Source organism: Phaseolus vulgaris, chromosome 6 (assembly GCF_000499845.2).
Source record: "Phaseolus vulgaris cultivar G19833 chromosome 6, P. vulgaris v2.0, whole genome shotgun sequence".
Taxonomy (NCBI): Eukaryota; Viridiplantae; Streptophyta; class Magnoliopsida; order Fabales; family Fabaceae; genus Phaseolus; species Phaseolus vulgaris.
Genome location: NC_023754.2, coordinates 27,903,503 through 27,923,048, shown reverse-complemented (window position 1 = coordinate 27,923,048; position 19,546 = coordinate 27,903,503). Strand labels below are relative to the sequence as shown.

At 29.6% G+C, this 19,546-nt stretch overlaps 3 protein-coding genes across 4 annotated transcripts; all 3 read right to left on the bottom strand.

Moving 5' to 3' along the window:
* Positions 1 to 2,755: 2,755 nt before the first annotated feature.
* On the bottom strand, positions 2,756 to 4,578 carry LOC137832499 (dof zinc finger protein DOF1.5-like). 2 transcript variants are annotated; one of them, XM_068640693.1, is made up of 3 exons: positions 3,829 to 4,548; positions 3,402 to 3,441; positions 2,756 to 3,158 (listed from the first exon to the last, which is right to left on the bottom strand). In XM_068640693.1, exons 1-3 carry the CDS (start codon positions 4,271 to 4,273, stop codon positions 3,122 to 3,124), a joined length of 522 nt encoding a protein of 173 aa, XP_068496794.1. In that variant the 5' UTR covers positions 4,274 to 4,548; the 3' UTR covers positions 2,756 to 3,121. The 2 variants fall into 2 exon arrangements, with proteins under 2 accessions (XP_068496794.1, XP_068496795.1); XM_068640694.1 differs by lacking the exon at positions 3,402 to 3,441 and having other exon boundaries at positions 3,829 to 4,578.
* A 5,177-nt stretch (positions 4,579 to 9,755) lies between these two features.
* LOC137832498 (protein trichome birefringence-like 19) lies at positions 9,756 to 11,653 on the bottom strand. Its single transcript, XM_068640692.1, has 2 exons — positions 11,145 to 11,653; positions 9,756 to 10,638 (listed from the first exon to the last, which is right to left on the bottom strand). The coding sequence occupies exons 1-2, from the start codon at positions 11,604 to 11,606 to the stop codon at positions 9,859 to 9,861; spliced, it is 1,242 nt and encodes a 413-aa protein (XP_068496793.1). The 5' UTR covers positions 11,607 to 11,653; the 3' UTR covers positions 9,756 to 9,858.
* Positions 11,654 to 17,208: 5,555 nt separating this feature from the next.
* Positions 17,209 to 18,845, bottom strand: LOC137832497 (protein trichome birefringence-like 19). Its single transcript, XM_068640691.1, has 2 exons — positions 18,148 to 18,845; positions 17,209 to 18,003 (listed from the first exon to the last, which is right to left on the bottom strand). Exons 1-2 carry the CDS (start codon positions 18,571 to 18,573, stop codon positions 17,227 to 17,229), a joined length of 1,203 nt encoding a protein of 400 aa, XP_068496792.1. The 5' UTR covers positions 18,574 to 18,845; the 3' UTR covers positions 17,209 to 17,226.
* Positions 18,846 to 19,546: the final 701 nt, after the last annotated feature.

The window sequence follows — 19,546 nt, the reverse complement described above, 5'->3', positions numbered from 1 at the left end:
TCCCCAGTTCCCCCATTCAGAAGCCCAATGACACGGATTATTAATCTACCCAGTTAACGTGAAAAAAAGTTAAAGACTAACTAAGTCGTAAAACATATTAAATCTGTAAATCAAATAAGCTGAACTTAGCTCAAAATTATAATTAATAAAGAAGAGAATATAAATTTATATTACATTAATTAAAATTGATGTAAAAATTAAAAAAAAAATTATCATTAGCATTTATATTGTTTAAATAATTGATGTAGAATATCTTATTTAACTCATGTAAAGTTTCAAAGTGTAGTAGTGTAATTCATATGGCGACTTCGGGAGGCCCTGAACTAGAGCATTTAAGTTATGTTAATAGGTAGTATGTTTAATTTATCTCATGCAAGCAATTACCTGTTTTGATAAATAGACTTTTAAAATATATTAATTTTCAAAATCCAAAATCATGTGAATGTGAAATGTTTAGTACATTAATTAATTTTGTATCACGAAACTTCTTCTGAAACATAAAAATTACTAAAATGATTGTTTTTTAACCGTGTTTTTTTCATATTTAGAATAAATCGTTTGAAAAATATTTTTAAAAAACTCAATTATCTACTTGTATTGGACTTTTTGATAAGCTTAATTTAATACCATTATTCTTATCAAATATAATGTTTTTAAAAAATACGTAGGATTATTTTAGCCACATATTATATATTCTTTTAATACCACGCAGAAAAAAATTATATAAATATGATGATTAGGAGAACTCTGGTCTTTATTTTCTTCTTTTACAAAATTTAAATTTTAAAAAATCACTTGACAAAAACTGAAATCCTTTTGAAGCAAAAAATATACATATATATTATTGAACATATTTTCCAGTCCATCAACTAGTGCCCGCGCCAATCTCTTTTTACATTTTTATTACATTAAAATATATACATTTTTATAAAATACATTAAAAAAATAATAAATTTAAAATATATACATATATAATTTTATAAAAAAGATATTAAAAAAATCATATACTCGTAATTTTTTCAAAAAAGTTATTTGATTATTTTAAAATATTTTTCTACCTCAATTATTTATTTTATTAAATAAATAAATTATTATTTTTAATTAAAAGATAACACCAAAAAAATTACTAAATATTATATTCTCTTTATATAATAATTATATAGATAATTATTAAAATAAAAATATTATTGTAGGTAACTATAAAAATAAATATAAATAATTTTTATAAATTTTTTATAAGTAATTTTTTATTATAAATACTTATTTCATGTTATTTAAAAAAATGATTAGGTTTTTTTTCGAGTGATGAAAGATTTATCTTTTAGTATATAAAAACTTGATTAGTTTTTAACATAATTCTTATAAATTGGGATTGAAAGCGCGTAATTCTCTCTCTCTCTCTCTCTCTCTCTATATATATATATATATATATATATATATATATATATATATATATTTCAATTTTAACACTGTTTGGTTGTGAAAAGAAAAATAAAATTAGTTATTATGAAAAAAATGAGTTAAATTTAAGTATTAAAGTCTTTATCATGCTTTCTCTCTGAAATTGCACTGTTAAAAGTTGACAAAAAAAGAAATACAACTATTTTTAAAAAAAAAATAAAAAATTAATAAATATATATATATATATATGCATATTAATAAATGTTTTAGTGATACATCAATATAGTAATTTAAAAATTAAAATAAATTTTTTTATAATTTTCAGAGACTAAATTTCTCAATAAGATTACTTTCATGTATTATTAAAAAATTTCTGTCTTGAAATTTCAAAATTGAGTTAAATCACAACAAACAATTTTTTTTTTGTTTATTTATGGACAAACTTTTGTGAGAAAATGATTGTCTCATGGTCACAAATTACAAATTAGAGCAAATCCAAACCGAAGTTTATGGAATATAAAAATGACCTATTATTGATTATGTGTCATAAACAGAATCAAATCTTTTTTTTTCCAAAGCACTCTTCCTTCACATTCACAATGATATAATAATTTGAGTTTTGTTATTCATGTAGTGACTAACAGCACATATGAGGTGACAAGTGGCAAAAGAAAAAAAAAATGATATAAAAATGTTAGTGAATAAGGGAACCTGTAACTTAACATCATATTCCCTTTCAAACGGTTTATCATATATGAATAATTTGTTTTGTCGTCACAGGATGAAGGAATGTGATTCCAGAAAGATTATTATTACAAGAATATATAATGACGGCGCTAATTTTATAAGTATTTGCTCTCTGGAATAAGTAATGAAGAGCAAACCAAGACGAAAACACTAAGGGAAACGCAACCTATAATTAATCTCTAATAAGTCAAGGGTTAAGCATATAGCTTCATTAAATGTACTTTATTAGTTGCTTATGTTTATTCAAAGAAAAGAAAAAGGACAAATTCAACCTCAACTACAGTATAATTATAACACTTTTGTAATATGCATGATTAAGAGAACCTCTCAATTCATCATAAAATAAATCTCATTAAATATTTGAAATATCATGAAAAAAGAAAGATGAAATGCCCTTTTCAATATGATTATTCGTAAATATTTTTCAATAAAATTTTCCACTCTTACGTCATTGTTATAAAGCATAATATTGGAATCTTCGTTCTGTTCTGCCAAATTGGAAATTCTTTCTTAAAAATTTTATTGATTTGGTAAGGTTTATTGGCCGGCCTCTAGAACAACCACTCTCAAGATAAGCATAAAAAAGGTGAATAAATTAAACAACAAATTGCACTGAAATATAATATATACATATACCCTTTGTTTGGATGTAAACTTTTTCAATCATGTCTCTCTCTGTCCAGTGACAAATATTTCATGAATATGATGTGAATATATACATGAATTTGGTGGATGGGAATGGTGTAAAAGGTAGTGTGAAACCCAATTTAGGCAACTATGTGAAATCCATTGTTAGCTTAAAAGATAAAACCTTGATATATATGGAGAATGGAGTGTAGCATAGAGGAAAAAACTAATGTGAATATGTCACATAGCTTAGAATTATCCATTTCACATCTTCAAGACACGCTTTGCTCCGTCGTTTTTGAATTCTTCTTCTTGTTCGTATATAAGTCCACCATGTTCTGTGTTTTCAATTCCTAGATGATTTTATTGACCGTCGTGCTGAGCTGCACAAACAACCAATTCCTTTCAAATATTTTGGACCGTTCAAAGCTTATTTTAAGGGAAAAAATGAAAAAAAAAATCTTACAATTAGTCACATTCATAATATATGTGAATAGGGTAAACCGATATAAGATTCACCAATTTAACTATTTGAACTGGATAGTGATGTACACACATCTCATGCCAGAAGCAGAGAAAGAAATAAAAGAAAAATGATGCTCTGGAATAGATGTCATGGGTTATACCTATTGGATGTCTGAATATAATTACTCCTCCAAATTTTATCTAGAATATGAGATAAAAGAAAAAAAAATAGTTATTAGAGACATTCAACAGCTTATTTAACTCTTGTGAGAAAAAGAAATAACGTGATAAACAAAATAAAAATATAGATTTTTAATCTTTATAATTTTTACCAAATATGGTGAATATATACATTTATACACGCACAGAAACTTTTTGTATTAATTTAGTTTTCAACCTTTAAAAACCTGTGTATGTTTAATTACTTTTAACATGAAAAACATGATGAATTTTAGAATGAAAAAACTAATTTACATATTTTCTAAATTCATGGATATGAAACCATATTAAGAATCTTCCGCCGCTTGCCGCCGCAAAAAAATACAAATAAGATAAGATAAGACGAGCATGAGACGGATAACCACCCACCTGATGGAGCCCTCCGCCGCTTGGTCGCCGGGAAAATTTGCCGGAATTCTGTGTGACCCTCTTCCGAAACCAACCTATGATCCATCTCAAACTTGTTCTCATCTTCCGAACTTTCATAGACAGAGCCATCGGGGAACTCACCGCCACCATGACACGACGGCTTGCCCTTCCGACGGCCGGCTCCGATGGCGACGTTTCGGAGGGCCCCACCGGCAGTCCAGTACCTCTGGCAGCTCTTACAAAAATGCCTTGGCTGATTAACGTTGTAGTTATTGAAGTAACAGAATTTAGTTTCCATGCTCTTGCATCTGGGGCACGGTATTATCTTCTCTGTTCTCTTCTCCTCCCTCTTGTATTCCCTTCCTTTTTCTCCTTTCTTTACTTCCTCACTGTTCAGTCTAATCATTGCACCAAACAGCTTAATCCCTTGAGATTCCTCAGCCATTTCTAGCAGAGAGAAACCAGATCGAGCTTTTCTTAACTCGGAAGCTTTTTGTTGGCCTTGAGGGAGGAAATATTATCAACTGCTTTTATATATATATGTGCTTAGGCTGATATATAAAGCGAAAAGTGTTTTTAGTTAGTACAATCATAAAACCATGGCATGAAATCCACGTGGTACGCGCCAAAAACTAAACTTAGGTGGGGTGTAAAGTTCTTTGTCAGAAGAACAACTAAAGAGAAAACAGGAGGGTACTATGCAGCAGAAAGCTTAGCACTATCTTTATTTTCTTCCCAAGTTACTTAATTAATGTGACATAAGAGAGGGTGCAATAGTTGCTTCTATAAATAAATAAATAAATAACCTCAACTGCTATAAATAAGTAAAATTATCATGAATATATGTTATTGCGTAACAGAGTTAATTACCAATTATGTTTGAAACGAAAATATAGATATAATTGGAATTTATGAAAAGAAAGTGAGATTGAGAAGTGATTTTTAGGTAAGAAAATATATCTTAATTTTTGCTTTGAAGATAATTAGAGATGATTACGTAACTGGGAAAGTGTTTTTTATTTATCCGCTGCAGTAATGATGATGAGTGGTAAAATGTGTAGAAGGTGGGGCCAATCCAGATAGATGGCTTGCAAAGTGTGGAAAGGTAGTGGAAAGGGGATGCATGTACTCGCATAAAATAATAATGTATATGAAAGAAAGAAGAAACTTGGTGTAGCGAAATTCTTCAAGTATTCTATTTCAAAAAGTAAGGTACCTCAAAGATCTTACTATTGCCTTTTCTCTTTCCTATTAGTCTTGATAAAATAATTGAAGAACAAGACTACAAAGGCATGTCCAATATTAAGTTTGCTTTCACACATCAATGGTACCATTCTACTATCTGCATACAGTGTCACATGTATGTATGTACAAAAGGTCCAAAAGGAAAAAATGTCTAGGTGAACCTTTAAACAAATGGATGTTTGCTGGAAAAACCATACAATTAATACACACAATTTTTCGTTGTTTACATAATTAAGATATGCTATTTGGATGTGACATTTCGGTTGGTTGCTTCTCCTTCCTCCATCACCTTATTCTAATGCTTTTCACTTAATCTACTAAACCTTAAGTGTTAGTGCCAATATTTCCTGTAGGGTTATATGAGACACACCCATACCACATCGTGTTATTATCTATTTTGTTTAACATATATACTATTCGGATGTTTATTATAAAATCTGTTTTTTGAACTTTTATAAAAAAAATTAAAATATATCTACTTATTAGACATTACAAATGCATAATATAAAACTTTACAAACAAAACTTATAAAAATATGATTAAAATGCAGATTGATAAGCCAAATTCTAACCAATAAATTTGTATCTTTAATGTTCATTAATACATCTATCCCTACACATGAAAAGCGAAAGATCCGAAAATCACTACAATACTAAAATGAAGGGAAAAATATATTTTAATGTATTTTAATAATATTTTTATCTAATAGATAATAGTTTATACAATATGACATTATATTATATAGATATTAATAATTATTATGAGACGTATGTTGTAAAATATACCTTAATTTATATTTTATATTAATTGTATTGTTTTGCTATGCATAAGATTAAGATTAGATATTATATTTTAGACTGACATTGAGACCTTAAGTGCATACATTAAATACTAAATTTGAAATTATTGATTAAACTAAAATAACCCCACTTCAATTCATAAAGGCTTGATATTATCTAATATATTATTAAGTAATAATCAAATCGATTTTAAATTCATATAAAAATAAATGATTTTTCAAAATTTTAAATCAAATAAAAATAGAGATAAGTTTATAGCAACCAGGTTAAGCATACGAAAGTGATTAATATGAAATTTGTAGGAATTGACGTGAGATTCCTTCATTGCATATCTCATATAAGATTTCCCTGCCTCTCTTAAAAAGTTGAAACCCACTTCTTTTCTTTCTGTTTGGTCAATTAAATTTTTTCATAATTTTCAAACAATAGAGAATGTATCCTTTTAACTATATTGAAATGGAAGTATTTACTTTTTTTTTTGTTGAAAAATTTGGTATAAGTTAATTTTTCTATTTCCAAAGTTAAATCTAAATGAAAGGATTAAATTCACTTTCACTCAAGGGACTTATTGGTGTAAGAGAGTGGTATTGCATGGTTTAGATAAAATGATGGACAGAAATTAAAAGTATGAGGAGGATTATTTGGTTAATGGTGAAGGAAAAGCAAGAGTACATAATGAAGTATGAATAAATAAAAATAGAAGTTTGGTAAGGAGAAAGAAAATGACATGTTACAAGGACAATTCACATGGCCTGATGTGGTGTGGTGCAATGGGATAAAGATCATGTGTTTATCTATCTCTCATGTGAGTTGGGAAAATAAGTAATCTAGATATGACTTTTTGGGGCTTTTGAAAAGGCACAACACATCATAAGAATCATGCAATTTTCAGTGGATATTGATTGAATGAAGATGCATGCTCCCAATGGTATTAACACTGTTACATATCACACCAAACACAACTTTTTCAGGTTCCGACGGGTTTGTTGCTCCCTTTTCCATCAAATATTGAAATTTAGTTTGTGTGGGTCAAGTTCACTTTTGGTACGCAACACTTTTTTTTATAATCATTTCTTATGCCCATTCTTTACTAAAGGAATCTTTATATTATCAATTCAAAAGTTATCTCGTTTCCAACTCATTAATCTGTTTTCTAATTGCAATGCAGACAAAGAAACACCAACTTGCTTTATTCTAATCAAAATAATAAATCTACTTTTTCTTTCCGGATGCTTTCCAAGTCTTTCTCTATTTTTTTAGTCCCCTGAGTAAAAGTCTCCCACTCAATTTTTAAATCAAACACGATTAAAGCTTAATTGCGTTTTCTTCTACTTTTTCTTCTACTTCAATCAAACAAACTCTCTCCTTAAAACCCCCTATGAAACAATAATTTTTTAAGAGTTAGATCTTCTTAAATAGTTTTATGCGATAAATAAATATTAAATAACTATTTTAATCTACAATTTTTTTTTGCATTGTGTAAGTAATTGTAATTATTTATTATGATAACTTTTTATGGATAAAATTTTATGGTAAATTGTTTGAAGAACTTGTGGGATAAGTTTGGTATGATTCTAAATTAGAGAATGATTTAATACAATGTAAATTTTGTTTGAGTAATTAGAATAAAGCAAACTTGTTTTTTATTGAAGATATATAAGTATAGAGACTAATTTCATGAGCTCTAATTAAACAATGCAAAAATTAAAAAAATAACACATCAACCTTTTATCTTTAGTCAATTAAAACTCATGCGAACTTTTCTTTTAAACCTTATAAAGTAATAAGTCTCTCTTTGACTTGTTTATTTTTCTCATATTTTTCATCATTTTCTATTTCTTATTACACAGAAAAACAACTCTTTTTTTTTCGTTAGACAAGGTATAGTGAGGAGAAAACCACCATTCTTCATCATCCCAAACTTCCTTTTTTATCATCAATGTTAGTTGTATTTGTCACTTTTATGCATCTTATGATTTTCTCTATTTCACACATACATAAACATATATACTCATGTGATTGCAATAATTAAAGCCGATCATGTTTATTTTGAAGTAGTAGGAAAAGTAATGAAATTTGCATAATTAAAATACAAGTATTCATCGCATAATGCAACATTTTTTTTTAATGAAAGTGACCATGAATCCGATGCAACTTGTAGGAAAAATTAATAATTAAGTTAGATAAAATGCGGTATTATTGTGCGAGATTTAAAAAAAATTACTTATAATGTTCACACATAGTTGCTAGCTACAAATACGTTTACCGTGATTACAACATATATGCATAAACCTAGTCTACAAATTTGAGCAAGTTTTAAAGATTTGTTATAAATTGTTTGGTTAGAAAAACAAGATCGATCAAAATATTAGACATATTGTCACTCAACTAATCTCACTAAGAAAACAATGATCATTGGGTATCAAGCTAACCCATTAAAAAAAATGTATTTCTTGTCTTTCCGTTATTATTATATATACTATTTAATTAAATTATTTCTAATTTGTAGACATTAAGATTTGAAAATTGTACCTTAAATTCATTAACAATTAAGATTGAACAAAATTAACCCTAAATACAAAAAAGCCAAAAAAATGCATGACCAACTAACTAAGGAAAGAATTAATTCGTTTTGCTGATAAAAAAAAAAAAAAAAAAAAAACTCTGCATATTAAAAAAAAAAGATTGAAAGAGACATTTTTAATTAACTGCTTTAACTGAAATATTTTTTTAGAGAATAAAATTTATTAGATTAATCATCATAATATTTCAACTTGTATTCCATGTCACAATTAATATTACGTTCCTCTTATAAATTAATTTAAAAAAAAAGAATATTTAATATTAAAACATTAAAAATAAAGGGGCATAAATTAAACTTCAACTTACTATTTTACATATAAAATATCTGTCATATTTTCAGTTTTAATAAAATATAATATATTTTAAAATTAATTAATTAAAATTTCGAGTATTACTATGCGTTGAAATCTATGTTATATTTCATACATTTTAATAATTTTTCCAAAAAGCAAACATAAGTATATATACGTATGTATCTACAATATACAAATATAAAAAATTATAATGTATTTTAATAAATACAAATAAATATATAAAATTAATTTATTAAAATGTTATAGAAATGTGAATAAATTTAATGATTTAATTGATTGTTTTAATAAATTATATATTTATGGCAATGGTCTCAACTACTTCTCTACCATAAAATTAATAAACTTCATTTATTAAATATTTAATATTAAATATAATTATATATAAATGATAAAAATAAAAAATCACATATATACCACCATAGTTTTATATACATAGTATTTAGTTTTTTTTTTAAAGTTTAAAATTGAATCCAATGAGACTCGGAAGATCACATTTCACTCTTAAAGTTATTTATTTATGACTCTTATAGCCAACAGTTGGATGACTTCCTGGTGGTCTTCTTTCAAACTCTAGTGATTCAACCTTATGGGAACGAGAAATAGTAAGAGCATAAATTATAATGAGTATAATATAAAATAGGAGTTAAGAGTACTCCTGTTATTTATTAGATGTGATATTAAATGATCCTTTGTGTAGAGCATAATCTTTGAATAATAATATCTTCACCTTTAGTTATGATTATATCTTATTTAAGTAATTAAGGTTAATTGATTCAAATTCCTTATTTGTGCTTCCTCGTTAGATACATAGTTTCGAAAACAACACAAAACAACAGGGAAGGTTATGATTTTTTGCTGGTGAAATTTGAACTCCAATTAAATAGATTGATCAATTTGTAAAGCGTGTTTCATTATCCTTGTGAAATCAACATTTCAAAGTGTGAAGTTGTCAAAGTATAATTATGATGTATAATCATGAATTTTAAAATTGCTCAATATCTTGATGAAAAAAATATATTTTTCTTTACATTTCTCGCCCAGGATTGTTCCGTGAATCTGAGGCTATGAAATGGTGATAGAGAAAAGATTCAGATTGGTATTCCGATGAAATGGAGCAAGAACTGATTCCAGGTGTCAACAGGACCAGGCATGCACCAATGAACGCAGTCATTGATGTTCACATTCCCATCCAAATTATGTCCATACTTATCAGGATGTCCATCAGGTCTCATGAGCATCACTCCAGTTATATTCATCAAACCAAAACGTAACCCTTTCTCTCTCCCTTCCTTTTCCGCTGCAATAAACTCCTCCACTTGACTCTCATAAAACTCCTCAAGACCATACGGTTTCACCAACGCACTCTCTTCCTTTGTCACCGGCATTGTTCTGTTACAACCCCCACCTTTGTTCCACTCCCCGTTCTCAAAATGGTTCGGCGAATGCGTCACCAAAATCACCATCCCCTTGAACCCTTCTATGTTCACCACCGTTCTAAAAGCCGTTCGTAGTGCGTTCCTGTACCCATACAAGTTTAGAGGCTCTGTCACCAAGTCATGGCACTTCTGACACCCCACAACCCTGCCCTTTTCGTAGAACGTTAATGGTCGGAAGAACCATTGCCCTCCAGAGAAAATAACGTAGTCGAAATTTGCAATGTGAGTGGTCCAAGCTTCATCTGCTTCGTCCACGTAAAGGTTCTCCGCGTTCGAGAAAGAAGTGTCGTTCAGGTATTTTTGACTGGATTTCACTAGAAAAGGGGACCACAGTATCGCAACAGTGAAGTTATAGCGTGCGTAGAACCACCATTTGAAATATTTGTCGTCGTTCAATGTGTATCTGTCGGTAATGTCCTCTGGACGAGCAACCTGAAAGAGTAGCTTTGCCGTCAGTCCCACATCGAGAATAAACAATTTGGAAAAATTATAGTTAAGCTATCAAACTTGTATTATAATCTAATTTGCATTGTATTTGGTATTGAAGTTTCAATAATAAAAAGTATGACTTAATTAATAGGTGACTTATTGTAAAGTTTCCTGTTCAATTATTATGATGAATAAGAAAATTTAAGCTTAAAAAAACACAAGAAAGCTTATATCCAGACTAATTTTCAAATACATGTTTTATAGATGGATTTAATCAATGAAAGAATGGTTCCATGTTCTTAAGAAATAAATAAATGAGACAAATTTTACATTAATTCGTTGACAAGTACTGATAATTCATAAAAAAATCCACAATCGATGAATATTTACTTTGAATTACCAAGTTAGACAGCAAAACGTTTCAATTCAAAGGTAGACTTGGGAGCCAAGCTTGATAATTTAAAATGCTGTAAGCCAAGAAGGAAAAGTGTAATTGATAAGAAACTCACACTATTTAAGAGGCACAACAATGACTCCATCTGGTTCCTCCCAATTGAGTCTCCGACAAAAGCCATGGACTTTCCAGCAACAAGCTTCAGAAACTGTTTGGCATCAAACAGTGGAAGCTCACATTCGTCAGGTTTCCACCTCCAATTGAGGAACTCCCTGTCGGGTCTCCCATGCATGAAGCAGTTTTGCTTGTACGTTATGAAAGGGCAGTTTTCATTGTCATAATAAGGACCTTCAGAATAAGCCACCCAGTTTCCTGAAAATATGTTGCAGGTGAAATTTTCTATACTTTCCAAACTGCCACGGTAATAAAGATTAGAATATGATTCATGCAGGTTTATGATCAGAGGAACGAGCACCACCACCACAAGCAGCGTTAGTGGCAGCGCCAACACTCCTTTGGGGATGTTTTTTTGGTGCAGATAATTGCTTTTCAATAGCTCCAATACCTCAATTTTCATGCTTCTGATAAGAATAGAAAACTAATAAACTACTCTGAAACTGTCTATATATAGCTGTTACATATCACAGTGTCGGTCCTTGTTCCTTAAACAACGTTCCTGATTAGCTTTAAATGGTGCAATTAAAATTAATGCATCATATTAATAAAATTTGTGACAGGTTAGTTGGAACTGTCTTGGTGATTACATAGCCCTCTGTACCAAACTACTGCGTTAGGAGGGGAAAATGATAATAACAATAATAATAAGATACTTGACACTTGTAAAGGGAGAATATTGAGGATTTTGGTTGTACTTTTTTTAATGCTGTGTTTGATTTTATTAGATTAGGTTCTCTGTCATAACCATATATTAAACTCTGATAATATACTCAGCCAACAAAGAATTGACAAGATTTTAATTTCTAAGCCATCTGTTATAACTTATAAGTAAATCTCCTATTTTCTGCTTTTAAGTTTTTTTTCTTTCTAAACAATATTTAAAGTAATTTAATTATTTTATAAAATATTAAACAGGCATCCATTTAATATTTTTGAAATATTTTATCAAAGTGAGGAAATAAATTGAAAAATAGTTTCAATATTTGAAAATTATTTGAATATTATGTATGTAATCCGTTTACTTGAGTGAGGATAGTTAGATTCAAAATGAAAACATCAGTAGGACGTGAAGATAACGCGAGTAACGTTGTGAGGAGTTTATTTATAGTTTGGATTAGATTTTTTTTTTCAAAACAATTCCTATTCACTCTTGAAAGTCAAAATAGCATGTGGTTACTTTTTTCTATTTCAATTTTTTAGCATGCTTTTGACACAGAATCGAGTCTGTTATCCAAACACAGTGTTAAAGGTTGAGTGTGTGTGGGACTCTAGAAATGGAAACAAATTGGAGGTCAGAATCAGCCCACCAGTTCAAGTGCATTGTGATTTAATTTCGATTAACTTGATATTGACTCCATTATAAAATATTTGGTAAGAAGTCTATTCGATTTATTTCGAATTCAATTCATGGTTTAGATTTTCTTAAGACAATCCTTTCAAAATTATTTCTTAAAAGACAATCTTATAAGATTTCTTTTTTCCTATTGCTATTGATCTGCATTTAAATGAATGAAATTGGGTTTATCGTTTGTTAAATGGACCATCTTTATTTTATGGCAATTTCTCCCTCCACCATATCAATTTCAACATGCACCCAATCATTCTAGAAAATGACAAAAATACCCCTTCTAAATGACGAAAATAACCTTACACAAAAATGGAAAAATTATTTTTGAAACTTTTATCTGAAATATTTTGGATTTCAATTTTCCGAACATATTTTTGAATTCTGAAATTTTTTATCCAGATTGTATTTTTAGTTTTGTGTTCAGAATTTTTTTCCAGCATGTATTTTTTTATTTCTCAGTTATAATTATTATTTTGGATTTTTTAATTTGGAATAAGGGTAGTTTTGGAAATTTAAAAAATTGATATGGTGGAGGTTAAGATTGATAAGGTGCAGGAAGAATTTGCCTTATTTTATTTGTGTGTAACCCACTTTACCCATAATGGGCCATCTAACAATATGTTAATAATAAATAGGTTGCTTCTCGCTGCACCCCCAACAAATGACTTCCTGCACCCATCATTCTTGGAAAAGACCATTTTAGTCCTTTTAAAAATGATTTGTAGATTACTCCTTTCAGAATATTTCCGGAACATATTCTTTGCAACACATGTTATCAATTCCAGATTTAAAAAAATTAAAAAAATATGTTTTGGAAAGGATATTCCAAAATGATTTTTTGTCTTTCATATTTTTTATTTTGGAAACACATTTTGCTTGCGGAACCGTTATTCAGAAAATACTTTTTACTTACATAACCTTTATTCCAGAACCATTCAAAATTATTAAGGATAATTTTGGTATTAAATAGAATGTAAGCAGGAAGAAATATCCTAATAAATAACATTAAAGCTTTATTGGTCCATGGGTTAACTACCGCAGAAACCAAAACTTGTGTTGTGGGTTAAACTGATAGGACTAAATAAAAATATGTTTGAATGAACTAACATTTTTTTGTTGTTCGTACTTTCTTTAGTCTGCATCCACATGTCTGTAACCATGTTTTCACCTCTAGAGCTCACTAACCAAAGGTATCTTAACAAGCCACATCTTTCACTATGTAATCAATCATGACAACACAACAGCCAGAGAAATATTGAAAGAAAAAACATATGAACTTTAACTCATTGCATTGACACAATCTTGATACTTTGAATTTTGAGATTTTGATACTTTGATATTTGAGATTAAAATTTCTTTGAGTTGACCTGCAAAGTTGTTGTGGGCTAAAATGGTATGGTAAGTTGGTCTGAAAAAAATATATGGTTTTTCTTGTTCATGGTAGAAGTCAGAACATTTAAAGTAACTTAATAACTATCCAAGCACTTGGGACCAAGCATCTCATTATACTTAAGTAGAACTTAGTACTCTATAATATTCAAGTTTCTATCATAATTTGACTGTGGGTACACTCAGCATCTACATCTGTCTAATTCACTCCATATTAAGGATCCATCTACTGTACCTTCTTCTAAAGATAACAATGTACAAGTCCCACTACTATAGTTTCAGAGAAAGATAATTCAACACTTGAAAAACAATCTAGGACCTTCTTGAGAAATAATATTTATCCATTTGACAGATAGCAATAATTAATAAGTATATGCTTACCAAGTTCTCAAACGTTCAATAAAATAAAAGTATGATCTCATCTTGTCACCAAAAGATAAAGAGTTGGTCGTTATTTTACATTTTTTAATGACTAGTCCCTCAATAAAAACTGGTCTTCACATACTCTGGTTACCTTTCACTAATGACATGGTAGATGTTCCATTGGCATAGAAACACTGCTGAAATTAGTCTTTTGGAAAATGAAAAGGGTGAGATTGATGAGGGAAAAAAACCAATATTGATATAAAATTGAAGTCTCACTTTAATTAGAAATGAGAAAATTAAAGAAAACTATCAAAGTGGTATTCATTTTTGTATGGAGAATAGCAGCAGAAGGTTCAGCACCCGTTTCTGTGTATTGAATAGAATCACAGCAAGGTAAAAGCCAGAGAGAAAAGACAAAAGTTCATTCTGTGTATGGGACTGAAACGCAGCAGAGGAAAAAGTCAAAGAGAAAAAACTGATTACTATACACTCATGTATAGTGCTAACGGTACAAAAACTTCCTAAAAGAGAAAACTCCTACATAACAAAACAGAAAGATAAACAGACTTAAAACAAAACTCTATAAAGCATTAAACTTAATTCCTCTGGAAAACACGTAAAGAAGAATATTACAAATTTATTGCCTGGGAATCTTTGAGTTAAAAGATAATGTCGAATCTGTTAATGAATTTCCTTGTTTGAAAGGCTGATACTATTATCAAATCAACCACTTCACCACGTCTAGTGGGGTGTCCGTCGGGCCTCATCGCCATTACATCAGTTATATCTATCAAAACACCCACTTTTTTTATTCTTTGCTTCCTTTTCTGCTGGATCAAACTCCTTCACTTGTATCTCATGCAATGTCTCAAAAAAAATTCCCATTTCTTTACATCCTTACTTTCCATAATAATAAATGTTGAGTGCAAAGGCATAACGAATTGGACTAACGTCATGTTTTAGTGAGTGAGTTTAATTATTGTATTATTTTATAATCTCTATTTAAGAGATTTTTGTATTTGCAATAAAATTGTAACAAATTATTGAAAATCTCATATCAACTAGAGATTAAGACATTTCATTGTATATAAGTGAGTGCAAACCACACCCTCCCTCATAAAACGGTTTTATGAGGTTGAGTTAGACTTAAAGTTCATTTCGTAATATGGTATCAGAGCTATTTCGAACCATTTAAAACATATTCTAGCGAATGTTTGTTGATTTGATCGGGCACCTCCTATCACGAAATTTATTGGTTTAAATTAACATTTGAGAGCATTTAAAATTAAATTTAACTAGTTATATAAAATATGAAATAATATATACACATTTAAGAAATCATTTTTTTATATATTTTGTATAAACAAATAATTAATATAAGATACATAATTTTGTTAAGTGTAATAAATATTTTAAAATTGAATAAATAGATTGTAATTAAATATGTATCCCATGTTACTCATAAAACTATTAACCACAACCAACAAGATTACATGTTACGTTATTTATTATGAAGGTATAGTATTTTTTTGAATATAAATTTTTATGTAATAAAACTTTGTGATTTAAAATAAGTAATATTTTAAGCTGTTTAACGATTAAAAAATAGTCAATAATAAAAATAAAAATTAATATTACTGATGTAAAAATGTATTTAATTTTTTTCGAATATATTAGTAGTTAATTTTGTTGGTAAAAGAAATAGTTTAAATTGAAATTTTGAGATGAATATTAAAAACACAAATATGTTTTATTAAGATGATAAAAAGTAGTCAAAAATTTAAATTAGAAAAACGAGTAAAAAATTAATACAAAATAAAAATAAAATTTTATTAATATTAAAATATATATTAATTATTTAATTTAATATTTATGTAAAATTTATCAAATAAATAATTTAAAAACTAATTGTTTTTATAATTTCAGCTTTTTAGAAACAATTAGAATAAAATTCGATATCTGATATCTGAAACGGAATTTTAACCTATTCTTTTGAAGAAAAAAAAAACAGTTTTCCGTTGGAAAAACTTTAGGTAACGCCGTGTCGGTCTTTATTGCCTCGGTAATTGCGTTGCAACACTCTATTCTATACTGCTAAAGCAGTGACTCAGTGAATCTAATTATGGTCACAATATAATAATAGAGTTAGCACGTGTTCGACGAAGAATATCGAGGATCTTGTGCTTCACAATGATTGATGGAGTAACTACTATTTTCATTTTAATTTCTCACTACAACTTGCATCCACCTTTCGTAATCATCGCAAAATGTGCTTGTTTATTTCAAATACTTTTATAAGACAGTAGTATATTTTTTCTGGACTCATTCAAATTGTGTTCGTAAAACTTATTGCCCTACCAAGTTGTCTGAGATTGCAATCTTCAACAAATTAGCCATTTCTAGAAGTAGTTGGAATTGGAACCATACTTTTTCACGATATGAGGCTCTTTGGAGCAGTTGAGTTTATTAGGTTATCTGTCACTCACAATTTAATGAACTTTGATAATATATTCAGCCACCTAAAAGTTTAAAGAATAAAATGTTCCAATTTTATATAGGACCAAATAAAAATTTATTTTCTAAAAACAAAACCTGAACATGACAAATATTAATCAGAATCCTTGCTATTTAAAGAATTGAAAAATAGTTTTTTTTCGATTAAATGTAGATAAATACATTTTTGGTAAATTATATGCGATACAGTGTTGTTAGAAATCGTACGCAACCTGATCTGAGAGCAAAACAAAAATGGTATTAACGAGCCAGACCAAGAAACTCTGACCAGTTATAACTTCAAAGAAACATGTTGAACGGCTCATTGAAATCGTGATCCCCAAAAATTCACTACCCTCGTTCCTGAACCATTTGGTGAGTGTTGAAAATCACCCCAACAAAACAATTGAAAACATTGATAAGATCACAACATGTTATTATGCTTTTGGCCTTCCAATTTCATCAAATACAGCAAAAACTCATTCCAAGTGTCAACAGCACCTGGCAAACACCAGTGAACACAGTCATTAACGTTCTTATTCCCTGGCTTAAACCTACTGGGGTGTCCATCAGCCCTCATAGCCATTGCATCAGTTATATCTATCAAACCAAACCTCAAACCATTTTCTCTTGCTGCATTAAACTCTTCCACTTGTATCTCATGCAAGGCCTTTACAATGTCTCCACTTTCATACACCCCTCTTTCTTCCAAGCTAAACGGTTTTGTCCTGTTACAACTCCCTCCCTCATTCCACGCCCCGTTCTCAAAGTGCTCCGGAGAGTGACTCACCAAAAACGACACCCCTTTGAACCCTTCAACGTTTCTCAGCGTTCTAAAAGCTGTCTGAAACGCCTTCTTGTAACCGTAGAAGTTCAGCTCTGTCGAGTTCTGGCACTTTTGGCACCCCACAACTTGCCCTTTTTCGTAGAATGTTAATGGTCGGAAGAACCATTGCCCTGTTGAGAAAACCACATAGTCAAAATTCTTGATTTTGCTGCTCCATGCTTCGTCTGGCTCGTCCAGATAAAGCTTGGTGGCGCTGTAGTAAGCACGACCACTGGGATCGGAGTCATTGAATTTTACTAAAAAGGGCGACCACAGTGTTGTGACAGTGAAATTGTAATCAGCCACGAACCACCATCTGAAAAATATGTCATCATATGATGTATGCTTCGCTGTAATATCCTCAGGACGTGCAACCTGATAGAGTAGATGAAGAAATAACCACATCTATGAAACTAGTTCAAACAGGTCAAGTAAAGTTACCCATTATCATGATCCGAAAAATCAATAAAGGGGAAAAATAATCTAATTGTAATTCAAATGATAGAATTGCTTACTTACAGTATTTATTAGGCACAGTAAAGACTCTAGTTGATTTCTTCCCATTGAGTCTCCGACAAAGGCGATAGACTTTCCTCGTACCAGCTCCAGGAACTGTGTTGCATCAAATAGTGGAAGCTCACAATCATGAGGTTTCCACCTTAACTTGAGAAAATCTCTGTCGGATCTTCCATTCTTGATGCAATTAAGCTGGTCTAGTATGAAAGGGCAGGTTTGATTAGAGTAGTAAGGTTGTTGGGGATAAGGGACCCAATTTCCGGAAAAAATGTTGCATTTTTTTGTTTCTTTGGTTTCCAAGTTGGTGGTAGCATCAGTGTTTGGAGATGGTTGCATGAAGTTTCTGAGCAGAGGAAGGAGTGGCACGATGAGAAACAGAGTGAGGGGTAACAGGAACGCACCTTTGGGAATGTTTCCTGAGGTGTACATCTCTGATGCTTCACTCAAACTTCAGAACTTGGCCAAAGCCTTCATCAATGAAGAAGGGCTTTGCTAAATAACTTGTAACCCCTTTCTTCGTTTTTGGAATATAGTGATCTACTCTGAAGCTGTTAGTAGTGGTTAACTGGTTATTTTATTGCAGATATTTGTTCTCTCTCTCTGTTCATCAGCAGCTGGAACCAACATTGGAAGCTTCACCTTCTTCAAACACTGGATAATTAACACTCTGTTTAGTATCAATAATGTTATTAATGAAAAGCAAATTAGAAGTTATGTTGGTTTTTATTTATAATGTTATTTGTATTCTTTTTTAGATAATAATGACAGTTTTAACAATAATGACTTCTTAATAAAAGAATATAAATTTAAGACGATAATTTTTATTTATAGAAAATTATTTGATTTTTTTAATTTTCAGGGTTTAAGTATTAATAAAAAAATCAAACATTCACTTAAATCAATTGTGTGCATATAGTGCTTTATATGCATCTAGCGATGAAAATCATTCTTTTAAATCGATTGTAGTGCACTAATTCAATGTGAAATTTTTTAATCATAGAACTCACTTATTTTTCATTTCTTTTCTTATTCTTTTATATCAACTGAACAACTTTCCTTTGACTTTTTCACCTTACTTTTGGCTCTTTCTTTTCAATTTTTCATATATCTCGCTTTCAATGAAAAGAGTCTAAGGGGATAATTATAAAATAATAATATATTCAGAAAATATTATAGTAAATTACACAACCTTTACCTTACTTTTGGCTCCTTCTTTTCAATTTTCCATCTATTTTACGTTTGTTGAAAAAAACACGTAAGGGAAAATGGTAAAATAATACATATCTATAAAAATATTACAGACATATATAACGAAATTTTCTTGCATTATCCTGATATTTTAATGTTTAAAAAATTATATACAAATTTTAGTTTTGTTTTAAAAGTATTGTATTATCATATT